Below are 14854 nucleotides of genomic sequence, written 5' to 3'. Positions count from 1 at the left end.
TTTTTTTGAATGGGCAAAATAAGTGAAAAGGCACTTCACAGACAGCTATAAGCATTTGCTAAGGTGCTCAAAATCATCAGTCATCAAGAAAATGCACTGTACTCATTGTATTCACCAGAATGGCTAAACAAACAAAACAAAAAAGAAACCCTGATAATGAGTGGTGAATATAATGATGAAGATGTAGAGCAGTGGTACGAATGAAATTTGATACAACCACTTTGGGAAACTGGTGGCTGTATCTACTATAGCTCTATACAGCTGTGATCCCTAAATTCCACTCCTAGATGTGTACATCCCACAAACTAGTAGGTATGTACACCAAGTGCTATGTTCAAGAATGCTCATAGCAGCCTTATTTTATAACAGCCCCAAACTTGAAATATTACAAATGTCCATCACCAGTAGAATGCATAAACTGAGGTAAATACATGCAATAGAATATTACACAACAATGTGAAAAAACAAACTACAGCTACCTGCATAAGTTTGAGCAAAAAGAAGCCAAAAGTACACATGAATTCATTTCTATGTAGTTCAAACATAGGCAAGATGATTCTAAGGCATTACACTGAAAGCACAAGCAATAAAAGCCAAAATAAATAAATAAATAAATTGGACTTCATCCAAATTTAAAACCAAATTTAACACCATCAACAAAGTGAAAAGATTACCCATGGAACAGGGGAAAATACTTGCATATCATATATCTGATATATGATAAGGGATTTACACACAAATATTAAAAAAAACTCTTATACGTCAACAACAAAAAAAAACATGATTGAAAAATAGGCAGAAAATTTGAAAATACATTTTTCCAAAGAAGATATGTAAATGGCCAATAAGGATATGGAAAGATACTCAACATCATTAGCCATTAGGAAAATGCAAATCAAAACCACAATGAGATACCACTTCGCACCCATTATCATGACTATAATCCAAAAGATAAAGATTAACAAGTGTTGGTGAGGATGTGGAGAAAACATGCCTTGCTGGTATGAATGTTAAATGACATATAATTGTTTTAGAAATCAGATGCATATGTCCTCAAAAAGTTAAACATATGACCCAGCAATTCCACTCCCAGGCTTATACCCAAAAGAAATGAAAACGTACAGATACACAATAACTTGTACACAAATGTTCATAGCAGCATATTCACAATGGCCAAACAGTGGAAACAACTGATGAAAAAGTAAAATGTAGCATTATACGCATAAAGTCCTTGATACATGCTAAAACGTGATGGACCCTGAAAACATTATGCTCAGCGCAAGTCACAACAGATCACATTTTGCATGACTGCATTCACATGAAATGTCCAGAAGGCAAGTCTATAGAGATAAAAAGTAAATTAGTAGCTGCCTAAGGCTGAGGGAGGGAGAATTGGGAATAACTGGGAGCGACTGCTAACAGGTATGGGACTTCTTTCTGGGGTGATGAAATTGTTCTAAAACTGTGATGGAGGCTGCACAACTATGCAAACATACTAAAAGCTATTAAATTGTACACTTCAAATGGCTGTGTGGTATGTAAGTTATATCTCAACAGAGCTATTAGAAAAAAAGGTAAGACTAAACCTCATGATGATATAAATCAGAATGATATACATCTGGGGTGAAAAAATGACTGCAAAGGGACACAAGGTGGGGTTCCCTGAGGGCAGGTAATGTTCTCTATCCTGTTCTGGGTAGTTACAAAAATAAATTCACTTTGTAAAAATTCATTGAGCCTTACACCTAAGAGGTATGCACATTATTATACCTATGAAAAAATTTCAACAACAAAAAACTTTAATATAACTTTAAATATCAAAAAATCTCAAAAAGCTAAATTAGGGATTATTTACCTCCATTTTAGAAATTAGGAACATAAGGAAATCTAGAGGCTAAAATGACTTGCTTATGGTCATAAGTTAATGACAGAATTAAAGCTTGGCTCCTATTTGTAAACAATGCATACCTAAACCCCTCCTACTTACTATTACTACTTTTATCACATTATCCTGTTTATCTCCTTCACAGCACTTCGAACTACATAAGATGATTTTTATTATCTGTTAATTTTATTACTCTGTCTTTCCTCAATAAACTGTAAGCTACATGAGAGTAGGAAACTTATCTGTTCAATACTATATCCCCAATACCTAGAACAATGCCTAGAGCAGTACTGGGTGTACTTATTAAGTACTAGGAGTTTAACAAGTATCCAGAATGAATGAAATCACTATACCCCCAACTCTTTCCTGTGGTTTGTCTTTGTGAAGGTGGAAATTCACTTTGATATTTGTTGCAATAGTGACTAAATGCAAGTTTGGCTGTATTGTATCTCAAATATAGTCACCAATATATCTTAAAGATGGTTAAAAGAATGATAAAGGAAGCTAAATAATTTAACAATGATGAATTATGGCAATGCAAAATGTCAGAATGGTTGTATTTAATGATTTATGACATTTCAAATAATGACTTCAATAAAATTTTTTTCAAGAAAATGACAATAATGAAGTATGGAAGTTTCTTTTCACAAAAACTTATGGGTTTATCTACTAAATATCATGATTTAGATATGACCAGAGTTACTGCATTTGAATGAGAATTTAGCATAAATTACAAGACAACCATGCAGAGTTTAGGACAGCCTGGAAAAGCTGTATTATTAGAAAAACAAAACAAAACAAACTGGATGTCCTTTGCCTTAGGATGACTGATTTGAAACTGTCTTGACAGGCATGCTCTATATTCTTTCTTATGTTTTATCTTCCTTATATTTTTTGGTGCTTCTTTACTTGAGTACTTTTCTGTATGTAAATCATTAATATTTTTATTATACATCCTAAATAAATAAGATTGAAAGATTTAGTAAATAGCTATTCTCTAAGAAAATGTATTATGTAAATGAAAAAGTACTATCCTTCAATCTTCTCTTTAAAATCAGAGCACTATCATACATTTCTTTAAACTTTCCTTTTTTTAAAAAAAATTATTTTATTTATTTATTTTTGGCCGCATTTGGTCTTCGTTGCTACTCACGGGCTTTCTCTAGCTGCGTTGAGCGGGGGGCTACTCTTCGTTGCAGTGTGCGGGCTTCTCACTGCGGTGGCTTCTCTTGTTGCAGAGCACGGGCTCTAGGTACGTGGGCTTCAGTAGCTGCGGCACGCAGGCTCAGTAGTTGTGGCTCACGGGCTCTAGAGCACGGGCTCAGGAGTTGTGGTACACGGGCTTAGTTGCTCCGTGGCATGCGGGATCTTCCTGGACCAGGGCTCGAACCCGTGTCCCCTGCATTGGCAGGCGGATTCTTAACCACTGCGCCACCAGGGAAGCCCTAAACTTTCCTTTTTTAAAAAACACACTTTAGTATACTCCAGATTTTTTTTTTTTTTACACTATTCTTCCTCTAAGAGTATTGCTCGTACTCTTCACATGGTGCTTAGCACATGTTACCTCACTTTATTAATATTTTTAATGTATACATCTCATTTCTGTCAACCACACAGGCTTCACTCCCACGCATGCTATGTATCTGTCTTTCGAAAACACAGCACAAAGTAGGCGCATCACAAATGTCTGCTTTTTTAACTGATGAAAAAGCACCTAGAGTGGGAGAAACAGCATCAAGTTGGAATTCAGGAAACAAGTTCTACCCTTGTGTTATGGTCTGCAAATAAGTCTCTACTACCTCTGGGCTTTAAGCTAAATACTTTCTAGGTCTTTTCTAGCTCTGAGAAATGAGGCTTCTAATGAGTCAGAATAAAATCCAGGGTTTTTTTTTTTTCTATTTCTTCTCTTAGAAATATTATTTCCAATCATCTTGCAATTGGAATGATCAGTTTGTGGACTTATAACAGTCTTTGTGACTTCCTCCGCTAGCCACCCATCTGCAAGTTATTCTACCCACTGCTCAACAGCATCTCCCCACCACGGTAGGCTAATGTAAGGAATGAAAATAAACCTTAACTAAGATCATTAGCTATTTCCAACAGAAGTGAATGGCTGGTCCTACTAGTTGTCAGAAAAGCAGGTATTAATTTAATTTTATAAATAATGTAGATTTTCATGTTATCCCCTAGATCTTACTGCTTAGGAAGGAACATAACATCCTATTTTACTCAATATCTTTTTTCTTTTGTTCTCCCCACTATTTCTTGTTTGAAATTAGTATATTCTAGAGTTCCTTTATATAAACCACACTCTCTAAATCCAATGTATCCTTTCTATATATACACTGTAGCATTTTGGTTACCTACTGCCTAGGTCATAGGTTCTTCCAAACATGTTACCGAAAACAAACAAACAAAACACTTCTACTATGTGTTGTGCATTATTTTTAATATACTGAAATTAAATTTAGAGACAGTTCCAGAAGAGTTTAAATAGTCAGAATAGCTTAAAATGCCTTTAATTACCTAGATGCCTTGAAGTTCTTACATATCCATAAAATGCTTTTGTTTAAGTACCAGAGAGTATTGAAAACGTGTTTTTGTTTATGGAACCCTGAATAGTGATAGGAATAAATTACTACATACAGGCATTCATAATATATAAGGGTACACATAAAAATATTTGAGTGCTTAAGTAAATGAAAGACAAAGAATATATGAGCCTTGTATAGTTGAATGTGCCTTAAACGTGTTTATGATGTAATTCCACCAAGTATTAAATTGGCAATTAAATGTAATTATTCTAGATAAGACAAATAAGATTTAACAGTAGTAAGAAATACTATTAGCTGATGACAGAGCAACAATTTTGAATCCAGTGTCAAAAAGAAACTTTTACCTTTCTGGGCTTTCAATGTCTGTTCTTCAATTTGCCTCAGACGTTCCATTAGCTCTTCCTTTTCACGTTCTATTCTTTCCTTTTCCTTTTCTGCTATTTCTCTTTTCTTCTTTTCATTCTCTAATTGCGCCCTTAAAAAGAATTACAATTGTGCTTTTACAAATTAATATATGCAAATATTCATATGAAGCCTAAGTACTAGCTGTGAATCAACTAAGAAACTACAGCATAAATATTTTAACAGTCCTCATTATACTCAGATTTGTTCAAAACTCATATAGTTAAGAATATAGGACTACACTGTTACATACACAATTGTGAGGTTGCAAAAAGTTTAGTCAATGACTGTTTAAAATGAACTCTTGACAGTAAATTACATGTCAGCACAAAAGGAGTTAACTGCACAGCTGCTATACCCAAGGACATGCCTTCTTTAGATTAGCAGGAGCCCTCCACTGGGGGAAGTAACAAAGGCTTGAAGGGAGTAAACAAGGCTGTTTCACTTTAAACAGCAAAATAACCTGGGAGGGCAACAATTTTCAACCATTAACAATTAATTAATAGAAGTTTAATTTCTAAGGTAGTACCAACTTATGCTTAGATACAAGATGACAAACCAGTTTAATCTCCTTTGACAAATTCCTTAGAATGACAGTACATACCTAAATATAGCCAAATTCACTCATCAAACATCTACCAAGGGCCTACTGTGGGTCGGACTCTATGTTGAGGGCCAGAAGTATAATGATGAATAAGAGACCCTATGTTAATTATCAGATAATACTGTCTACTTTAATGGGAATAATTTTCTCTCGTTAAAAAAAAAAATTGATTATGACTTCATCTGACACTTATGTGAATATACCTAAATATTTCTAAAAGACATTGCTGCCATTTGATGTCAATTCTGAATTTCAGGCCCAAACCATGTAGTTTCTCAACCTGCAGTCTCTGATAAGCTTACCAGCAAAGTTTTATTGTCAATTCCTTACTCAATAAACCTAAACTTAAAAGTTCCTACAGCTCCTAGTACCTATACGCCTCCAACATGAAAAGAGAATCAACCCAGTTTTGGGATAAACAGGTACAGTTGTGGCAAGCTGGCAAGAGATAGACCCTTAAGTGTAAGGGTGACCATACCTCTCCAGCTGGTTTTAATAAATCCTCACAGCATTTAATAATCTAGGGCTTGGAGTTCATTCATGTGAGAGGAGCTCCACCTCTGTTCTAGAATTCTCTACAAGGTACTTTCTCAACAGCCAGGAGTCAGTAACTAAGCACCCCTCTGCCGCCAAGACTTGGACTCACTCTGCAGCACATTCACCTCTTTCTTCCTATCCTATTCAACCTGTAAGAGTATACACAGGTAAAGAGTTGGGAGCCCCCACCCCTCTAGAAGACAGGGGAGCTTGAGGTTTAAGGAAATGTTTGAGTTTCCCAACTTCCTTGAGCAAAGCAAAGGCCTGGTGGCCTCCGCAGAGGCTGCTGACCTTTCTGTATTCTTTAGAAAGCTGAAAAGGCAGGCTTGTCTGTGAAAGCAAGAGCACAGTACTTTTCAAGGAATTGCTAAGTATAGCCAAGAGCTACTTTTTTCCGTGCCAGGCTGCTACTCTAAGATGTTGAATAGCCTACCCCCAACATTCCCCAGCCTCTGCTCAATCAAATCCAGTGTTGCCACTGTTCTCCAAGACAGTTAGTTACCTTCCTCCCTCCCTCCCTGAGGCCCTGAGACACTTTATGAGGACTTACACCACAAAACAGATCTCAAGACCAAAGGCTGTAATAATATTCCATGAACTCAGAACCTTTCAGGTACAGCTCTGGCACACAGATGGCCCCTTCTGGAGATAGGCACTGGTGTTATTTAGCTTTTCCCTATTGATGTTTCATTTGTTCATCCTCAAGGACAGAGGTAAAGGAGATATGGAAGCAGGAAATAAGACAGAAGGTAACAAGCAAGTTGGGGGGAAAATTTAGTCTTTGTACTGAAAAAGGGAATAAATGTATAGCCGATATTTAACTTGACTATAATATTTAAAGCATTTTGCAAAGTTTACTCTGCTGCGCTCTTATGAGGCTTGTGTCTCGTATCTTTTTTTTTTTTTTTGCGGTACACAGGCCTCTCACTGTTGTGGCCTCTCCTGTTGTGGAGCACAAGCTCTGGACGTGCAGGCTCAGTGGCCATGGCTCACGGGCCCAGCCGCTCCGCGGCATGTGGGATCTTCCTGGACCAGGACATGAACCCACGTCCCCTGCATCAGCAGGCGGACTCTCAACCACTGCGCCACCAGGGAAGCCCGTGTCTCATATCTTAATAAGAATTCTCACCTGACTACAGCCATCACCAACTAACATCCCATTCAATTAATACAAATGCCTTTGGCTCTCCACATTTCTTAGTGATACCTAGTTTTTGCAGGCCTGTCTTGTCTCCTTTATGAAATTGAAAAAGCTTGCTTCTCCCATAAACCTTGTTGGAGGAACAAACTGGTCCATTCACAGGCCACTAGGCATGCCGTGCATATCCTTATCTTTACACATTTGCTTAGGGTAGCTTCATCTTCTGAAAATATCTTACCCCTGTCTCTAACTCTCAAAATGAAGTCCCACTTTCCCCATGAAGCAAGCCTCTTGTGATTACTCTAAACCACAGATGTAAATATTTTTACTTAGAGTTTGGATTTGGAAACACTCATTTGACCAAGCTGTTCTATTTTAAGAAATAAAGAACACACTAATAAACTATCAATTCTCTGTACTAATATGCCAAAAGTATTTTAAAATATATTACTTTTTAAAGACTATCAGATGGCCTCAATTACATTTTTCTTAAAGTGAAGATTAAAACATATTCAGACTAACTTCTCAAACTAACTTCTATTCAGACTATGTATTAATAATATTAAGAATTATTTACTGCTACTATTTATTAAAAACATCAGGTACTTTGCTAAATGTTTCTATACTGACACTAGTATTTCTCACAAAAACTCCTGAAAGTAGGACTATTATTTTCATAGTAAGGGCAAGAGAACAGTGGGTCAGAAGTTACTTTTTCAACAAGTGTCAGAAGAGAATTCACACCCAGATTTATTTAATTCCAAAGCCTGTATTCTTTGCATGACACCAGCTGAGTCCTAGTGATACAGGCAGCCAGCCATGGCACAGAATATCCCATAGCTAACCTACAACTGACATGTAGGTATCTGGCTCTAAACTGTAAACTCAATTCAATTTGGATGTAAATAACTTAAGAACACAGACTACAGGGACCAATAACCCATGGAAAATAAGATCATTTTCACTATAAGAAAAAAAGTTATCAGAGTTATGGGGAGAGAATATGGCCACATATGCCAACGTACTGTAGGGAAAGAGGCCTCTTGCTGCCCCTTCCCAGCTACTGTTCTTGCCCAAGAGATTCCAGCAGCACAGGCAGCATACCTCTGAGCATTCCCCCAAGTATGTCTGCTGGCTACTTTGTCATTGGGCTTGACCAAAATTGTTTCCACAAACACAGCTGTCATTTCTCTCTGACCTGTAAAGCAGGGAATAAATGAAGACTTGGAACGCCATTTCTGAAACACTGCCAATCCCTATGTGGCTAGACTAATAAAAAACATCCTCTAGGCATTCAAATGAATTAAACAATTACTGAATTCCTACTGTGTACAAAGCAGTCAATAAATGCTTGCTAATGAAATGCTGGAACCTTTCATGGAATCCAAGAAAGGAACCATGGGGTCGTTACTGTTTAAAAAAAAAAAAAAAAAAAAGAAACTTAAAATCTTCCACTTTCATCTAGACCTTAGAGTAACTAAAATATAGCACCATCACCAAATGGTGTTTATTAATTACACTACACTCCTCTCTATGTGTGAGAAACAAAAGACAAATAAACAAATATATTTACGTTAAGAATGTAAATAATACATCAACATCATAGACAAGCAGATTGGTCAGGACATATTACGGCTTGATGAGTATGAGATATAATTTCTCATTTAACTCAGATAGGAGACCTTAGAGGGACGGGAAGGGAAGCAAGGAAGAAAGAGAGGGGGAGGGGAGGGGGAGGGGGAGAGGGAGAGAGAGAACGAGAGAAAGAAAAAGTTTTGCCTTTGAGAGAGAGGGAAAGGCTATGCTGCATAAGAAAAGAGAGAATGTAAAGCCCAATACAGAACTATTTTAAAAAGTAGGTAAGACTAGAACTACAATGTGATTCTAAGCTACATGAGAGCAGTGAAAAATGATAGAGCCCAAAGTAACATTCCAACTTAGCATCTTTAATGGTGGGGTCAGGAATTACTGGAAAGTTTCATGCCTGTATAAAAAATGTTTTGTGAAGCAGTAAACTTCTCTAAGGCAGACAAATTGAGGGGAGCAATGTGAATTACTAAAATATCTGAAATACACAGAACATTTAAGAAAAAAATATATCTAATACAAACACTAAAAATATAGGTAGCAAAATTATATCTGGCAGAGGGCCAATTGAATTGCTGGAGTCAAATCATGTTATTGTCAACATGACATATGTTTTAATATATATATGGTTAGGGGTCATCAGTTTTTTTTCTTTAGGACCTACTCTATTCTTAGATTATTGTGTTATTCTCCAAAGATTTCCTCAATAGAGGTTAACTTTAATTTGGTCTCTAAATTTTTTCAAATAAAGCATAAAGTCTAAATTAATATAGAATCAGATTTAGGAATTATGTTGCTGGACCCAGTAATGTGGTTCCAGGGTCGACAAGGAGTTTATTCAGTATTTTTACATTTCAAAAATCTCAATTTAATATATTTAACACCTTTTTCAAAAGTCTAAGTGAACCATGGTTAAAAATATCAGTGTCATTGGTAGGGAGTGCTATTGTTATTCAGCTCTGTATAGTAACTGTTCACTTCAGTTCTACAATGTCACTGACACTGTTTCAAAGCAAATACTCAGCACATTCTTACCCTGAAAAATTAAGACACACAAATCACAAGCAAAACAAACTTGAAAATTTCAAACTACTACATCCATACCAAAGTCTGTCAGTAAAAAGCAAGCACGATAAAAGAAAAGCACATCTATGGAGTCATGAAAAGCCATTTTCTCAGAAATATTTGTCAAAGATTTCTAACTTGAAAATTATACATACTCATTTTAAAAGAGGATAGTGATAATACATCCTGCCATTCAATTTTTTTTTTAAATTTTATTTATTTGGCTGTGCTGGGTGGTAGTTGCAGCACACAGGGTATTTCCTTGAAGTATGCGGGATCTAGTTCCCCAACCAAGGATCGAACCCTGGCCCCCTGCATTGGGAGCAGGGAGTCCCAACCACTGGACCACCAGGGAAGTCCCTGTCATTCAATTTTAATAACAATGAATCTAATGTAAAAATGTCAATTTAGAGTATGTCAAAGAAACTGATGAGGATTCTTAAATTTTAGATAACCTATTCCTATCAATTAAAAATGAAAGGCTATAAATTCCATACCTTTCCAACTGCTTCTGATGTTTCTCCTCCCTAGCCTGAGCCTTCATCTGTTGTACCTCAATAGTATCAGGCTTCCTTCTTCGCATGTATAGTTCATGGTTTCCCATGCATAAGGCCAAAATCCGCTTATTGATTCTCAGACGAGGTGCATAAAAAACAAAATCCTAAACATAAAGGAGCCCAAATTTAAAATCTTCATGAAGGACAGTCACTCTCACAATAATCTGTACTAAATTTCAACCTGTGCTATGACTTCTAATGTCATATTCCATATAGTTTAGAAATCATAAAATTTCTTCACTCCTCATGTATATGCCATACTTTCACATAACTGGTTTCTCACCTTTTCATTCCCTACCAGTTTTGTGGAGAAGCTAATGTTCTTACCATCTCAGTGCATTAAATGTCATTTATTCTTTTTTCTTCTCCAAAGAAACTATGAGCATCAGTTCCTTCACAGAGGAGGATTTTTTGTTTGTTTTGCCTTTTGCCATTAATCTCAAAACTGGACCTTTGTTCAAGGCTGTTAAGCTTTTTAACCTAGAAATGTTCTCCATATCTTTGTCTTTCCAATAACTGAGTTAAAATACTGGAGTATACTTGACACTAGAAGAATCAAAAAATCTATTTAAATATAAATATTTCTTAAGTTCAAGGTTTCAAGTTATGAAAATACAAAGTTCATAATGCAAAGCTCTATAAACAAGTTAATTTAGAGTAGGGCAACCTCTACTAATTCTAGCCACCAACATGTTTTTGTAAAATAGGAATGCTGATTGTTTTCAACAAACTCCTAATAAATATTACCTACCTTATAGTTAAATCTCGGTTAAAATAAAACTCTAGTAATTTACATGTTGTAAAAAGATTAAAACCTTGTATTCTTAATGTTAGTTCATCATTGGGAAAGTTAAACTATGAAAAGAGAATATTCCTCAGAAGCAATTCAATAAATGAACAATGCCATTCTTCAAGTGGTATCATAGCAAAGTGGCAGAAATTTAGAGTTAATACATAAAAGAATTTTACTTACAGGTGCCTTTTTGTCAATCGGCTTTATAACAAATTTTTTGTCATTAAATGAAATATTTCTGATTTCACTCCAGGGAAAACCAATTTTAGGTGTTAACCTTAAAAAATGAAAGCATCCCTTAAGATGAATGTATTCTCATTATAAAAAGAAACTGAACCATTCCAGTTAAGTCCAAAGCCCCCTTTGTCCATAATCCCCAATCCCAATCCCTCCCATCCAGAGCTAACCCCTCTTTCACATTCCCCATCTTATCTGTAGTCATAACTATAATAGGTACTCTTACAGAAACTCATTCAAAAATTTTCCAAAGGAAGAAAAAGAAGAAAAGATTTCATCCACAAAAATTACTCTTGAAGTCATTTTTGCTTTTCAATCAAAAATTTCAAAATTTTCTCTTCTGAATGATATAGCATTTTAACTTGCTTTGTAATATATGAAAAAATATACCAGAGTAAAATTAGTAAAATCCTCTCTTTCGGAGTTATTCTATTTGCTTAGGAATGTGTATTTTATTAGATACTTGTAAATAATGAAAATAAAATTCTGGAGCCAACTCAGAATAAAAAGAAACGTCTTAGGAGAAGGCATTACTGCCACAGACTTGGACGCTTATGTGATATGGTAAATTAAAGAAAGGAATAAAGCAATTGTAGCTATCATTACTGAAAAGTGCTCTAAGAGCCTGACATATATATTCCTGGTCAATTTCAAGGTAAAATTACACTGTTCATTATGCATGATACAGGAAGAATATTCTACTTCACTGATGTCTAAAAATATTCAAAACAATTCCTGTAAGATAAATGTTCAAAGAAAAGTGTTACAAAATACAATAGATTATACACCTATTCATTGTCTCACTGCTCCTGATGTATACATGTTAATATCAATTTCAACCTACATGCCAGGCATAACATTTAAGGAATCACTCTTTATCTATGCAAGAACAAATTTTAATTAAGTTACTAGACATAACTCACAAGACATCAAGAAGTACACTTCAAATAAAAGTCAATCATTCTATTTAAAAAAAATACACTTGAGCACTCTGAAACTGCAAGATGTTGAGAAAACAGATGTATGTTATCTGAGAGCCTATGTGGCACTAATGAATCTTTTAATTTGGGAGGGAAAAAAGCAGTTAAGAGTAATTTAGCCTAAAAAGAACTTTACAAACATAAGAGCAAAGCCATATAGAGCAATGAATAATGACTAGTTCACTATGCAACTAATTTACTTACTTGTCATCATGTTCATAAATATTCAGACCCAAAGCATCAACACCTAGCCACAATTCAGTTCCCTTTTTATTTTTTATTTCAAAATAGTTGACTCCATACATTTCTAGATCCTGTGCAATCTTCAGGTATTCCATCATAGAATCTTCCCTATTGAAATAAAGCTAATTTTAATATATATATAAGTAAAAGTAATACCAAACAAATTACAAAAACACTCTGGATTAAAATTTAGTGCTTTATATTTATTTATATAAGCCAAATAATCTGTTGGGGATAATCTGATGTGATAATAAATGTTATGGAAAAAAAACTTTAATTTGAGAAAAAATACTAAGAAAATAACCACCCAAATACCTTAGCATTCCTCTATGCTCTTCATGCCAGTTCTGTATTCTTTCTTCCCACTGTTCTTTTGTCAGTTTGTGTTGTTCCAAAACACTGCAAGGAAAAAAAAAAATCTATGAAAATGCCTCTAAGATTCAAATATTCTTTTTAAAAGTCTAGAATCATTCAGTACCTTAACTGTGGTGTTCACACAAAGCTATACACGTGATAAAACTGCACAGAATTAACAAATATATACATACACACAAATGACTGCAGTAACACTGATGAAACCTGAATGGGGTCAGTGGATTGCATCAATGTCAATATCCTAGTTGTGATACTGTACTAAAGTCATGCAAGATGTTACCATTACGGAAGGCTGGGAGAAGGATACTCAAGACCCAGACCTCACTACCGTTTTTTACCACTGTGTGTGAATCTACAACTATCTCAAAATAAAAAGATTCTATGATCCTGAAACTATTTTACATAATATATGCTTTTAAGATAGTTATGTGGCTAGTTTATGGGAATTCAAATGTTTGAAATGAGTAAAATATTGGGCCAAAAAAAGGGAAAATGACTTCCTCATGATTAATAAAAAAAAAATTAGACAAGAACAGACTGAAAATCAGAATTCTTGGGTCTTAATTCTTCTATGACTCTATGTATTTACTTTCTTTGCTGCTAAATTTAATTTTGTTATTTTCTATCAGTAATACTTTTATATAAGAAGTATACAAGTGAAAAGGCATTTTTTTCACCACCCCCTCAACACTTCAAATAATTTATTAGTTTCTTTTGTATCCTTCCAGTGTTTCTTCTGCAAATGTAAGCAAACACAAACATTCTCATTTTCAACGACTAATATTTTAACACCAAATGAGCAAATTCAGCATGCATATAATTTACCTGCTGTGTTCACTATCCCACTATGTATTTCTATTCTCCTTGGGAATTATGATGATAATTATCCACCTTTATTGATGAATACTCAGATCCTATTATACTGATAGCAAAAGCTGTGGTATTAAATTTTTTTTTTACTATGTAAAAATTTTAAGGTAAACCCACAGATTTCTTAGCAGCATAAAGGAATCTTGGGATATAATCTTCCCTTGGACAAGTTGCTCACTATTTAGAGTGAATTCCTTAATGGGGCCTCAGACAGACCATGATGTTTTTACTACACACCATTTTTAAGCTCTTGCTTTTGAGGAGATTTTTGTCTTCCTCTTTACAGCATTTAAGTTTCCACATTTTTCTTGTCTTTATACTCTCTCTTGCCATCTGGCCTCTGTGCTCACCAAGAGGCAAGCCTTGAGGGCATAATCAGTGCAGCCAATTGCAGATATTACAATGTTAACTAAATTTGAAGGTATGGATTAATTAAATTAAATGTCACTAAGATTTATGTTCTAGCTTTTTATATTCTGCATTTCAAATCTCATTCGTTTGCATTTTGTGTAATGTGCTTGTATTATTAATCTGCATGACTGGTTTGCAGGTATCCAAAAATTCCCACTTTGGAAAAGGATCTGAAAAAGAATGGATATATATATATGTATAACTGAACCACTATGCAGTACACCTGAAACTAACACAACATTATAAATCAACTATACCCCAATACAAAATAAAAATTAACTTTTAAAAAAGAGATAAAAACTAAAAAAAAAGGAAAAAAATCCCATTTTTTTTCCTTCTGTCCAGGAAAAAGGAGGAGATCTTCACGGTAAGGCTAATCTGTCCCACCTGGCTTTAAATCTATTTGGGACTTTAAAAGACTTATTCCTCTATTTTCTCAGGATCTTCACTCCATCATTTATTGTCCCCTGCCTACATATATTACCAGATACAGGCATACCACAGAGATATTTTCGGTTCATTTCCAGACCACCACAAGAAAGCAAGTCACACAAATTTTTTGGTTTCCCAGTGCATATAGAGATTATGGTTATACTATACTGTAGTCTATTA

At 35.0% G+C, this 14854-nt stretch overlaps 1 protein-coding gene across 5 annotated transcripts in view; it reads right to left on the bottom strand.

Moving 5' to 3' along the window:
* RDX (radixin) overlaps positions 1-14854 on the bottom strand; it is a 102670-nt gene that overhangs the window by 43056 nt on the left and 44760 nt on the right. For all 5 annotated transcript variants that reach the window (XM_060017988.1, XM_060017989.1, XM_060017990.1 and 2 more), the window contains exons 6-10: positions 12902-12985; positions 12548-12694; positions 11307-11403; positions 10274-10437; positions 4785-4915 (exon numbers count right to left, since the gene is read on the bottom strand). In XM_060017988.1, coding sequence (XP_059873971.1) covers positions 4785-4915; positions 10274-10437; positions 11307-11403; positions 12548-12694; positions 12902-12985 — 623 coding nt within the window. The remainder of the gene's footprint in view (positions 1-4784; positions 4916-10273; positions 10438-11306; positions 11404-12547; positions 12695-12901; positions 12986-14854) is intronic.

This window comes from Delphinus delphis, chromosome 8, assembly GCF_949987515.2.
Source record: "Delphinus delphis chromosome 8, mDelDel1.2, whole genome shotgun sequence".
NCBI lineage: Eukaryota > Metazoa > Chordata > Mammalia > Artiodactyla > Delphinidae > Delphinus > Delphinus delphis.
Note: the sequence above shows the minus strand (reverse complement) of the source record. Positions and strands in the feature narration are given on the sequence as shown.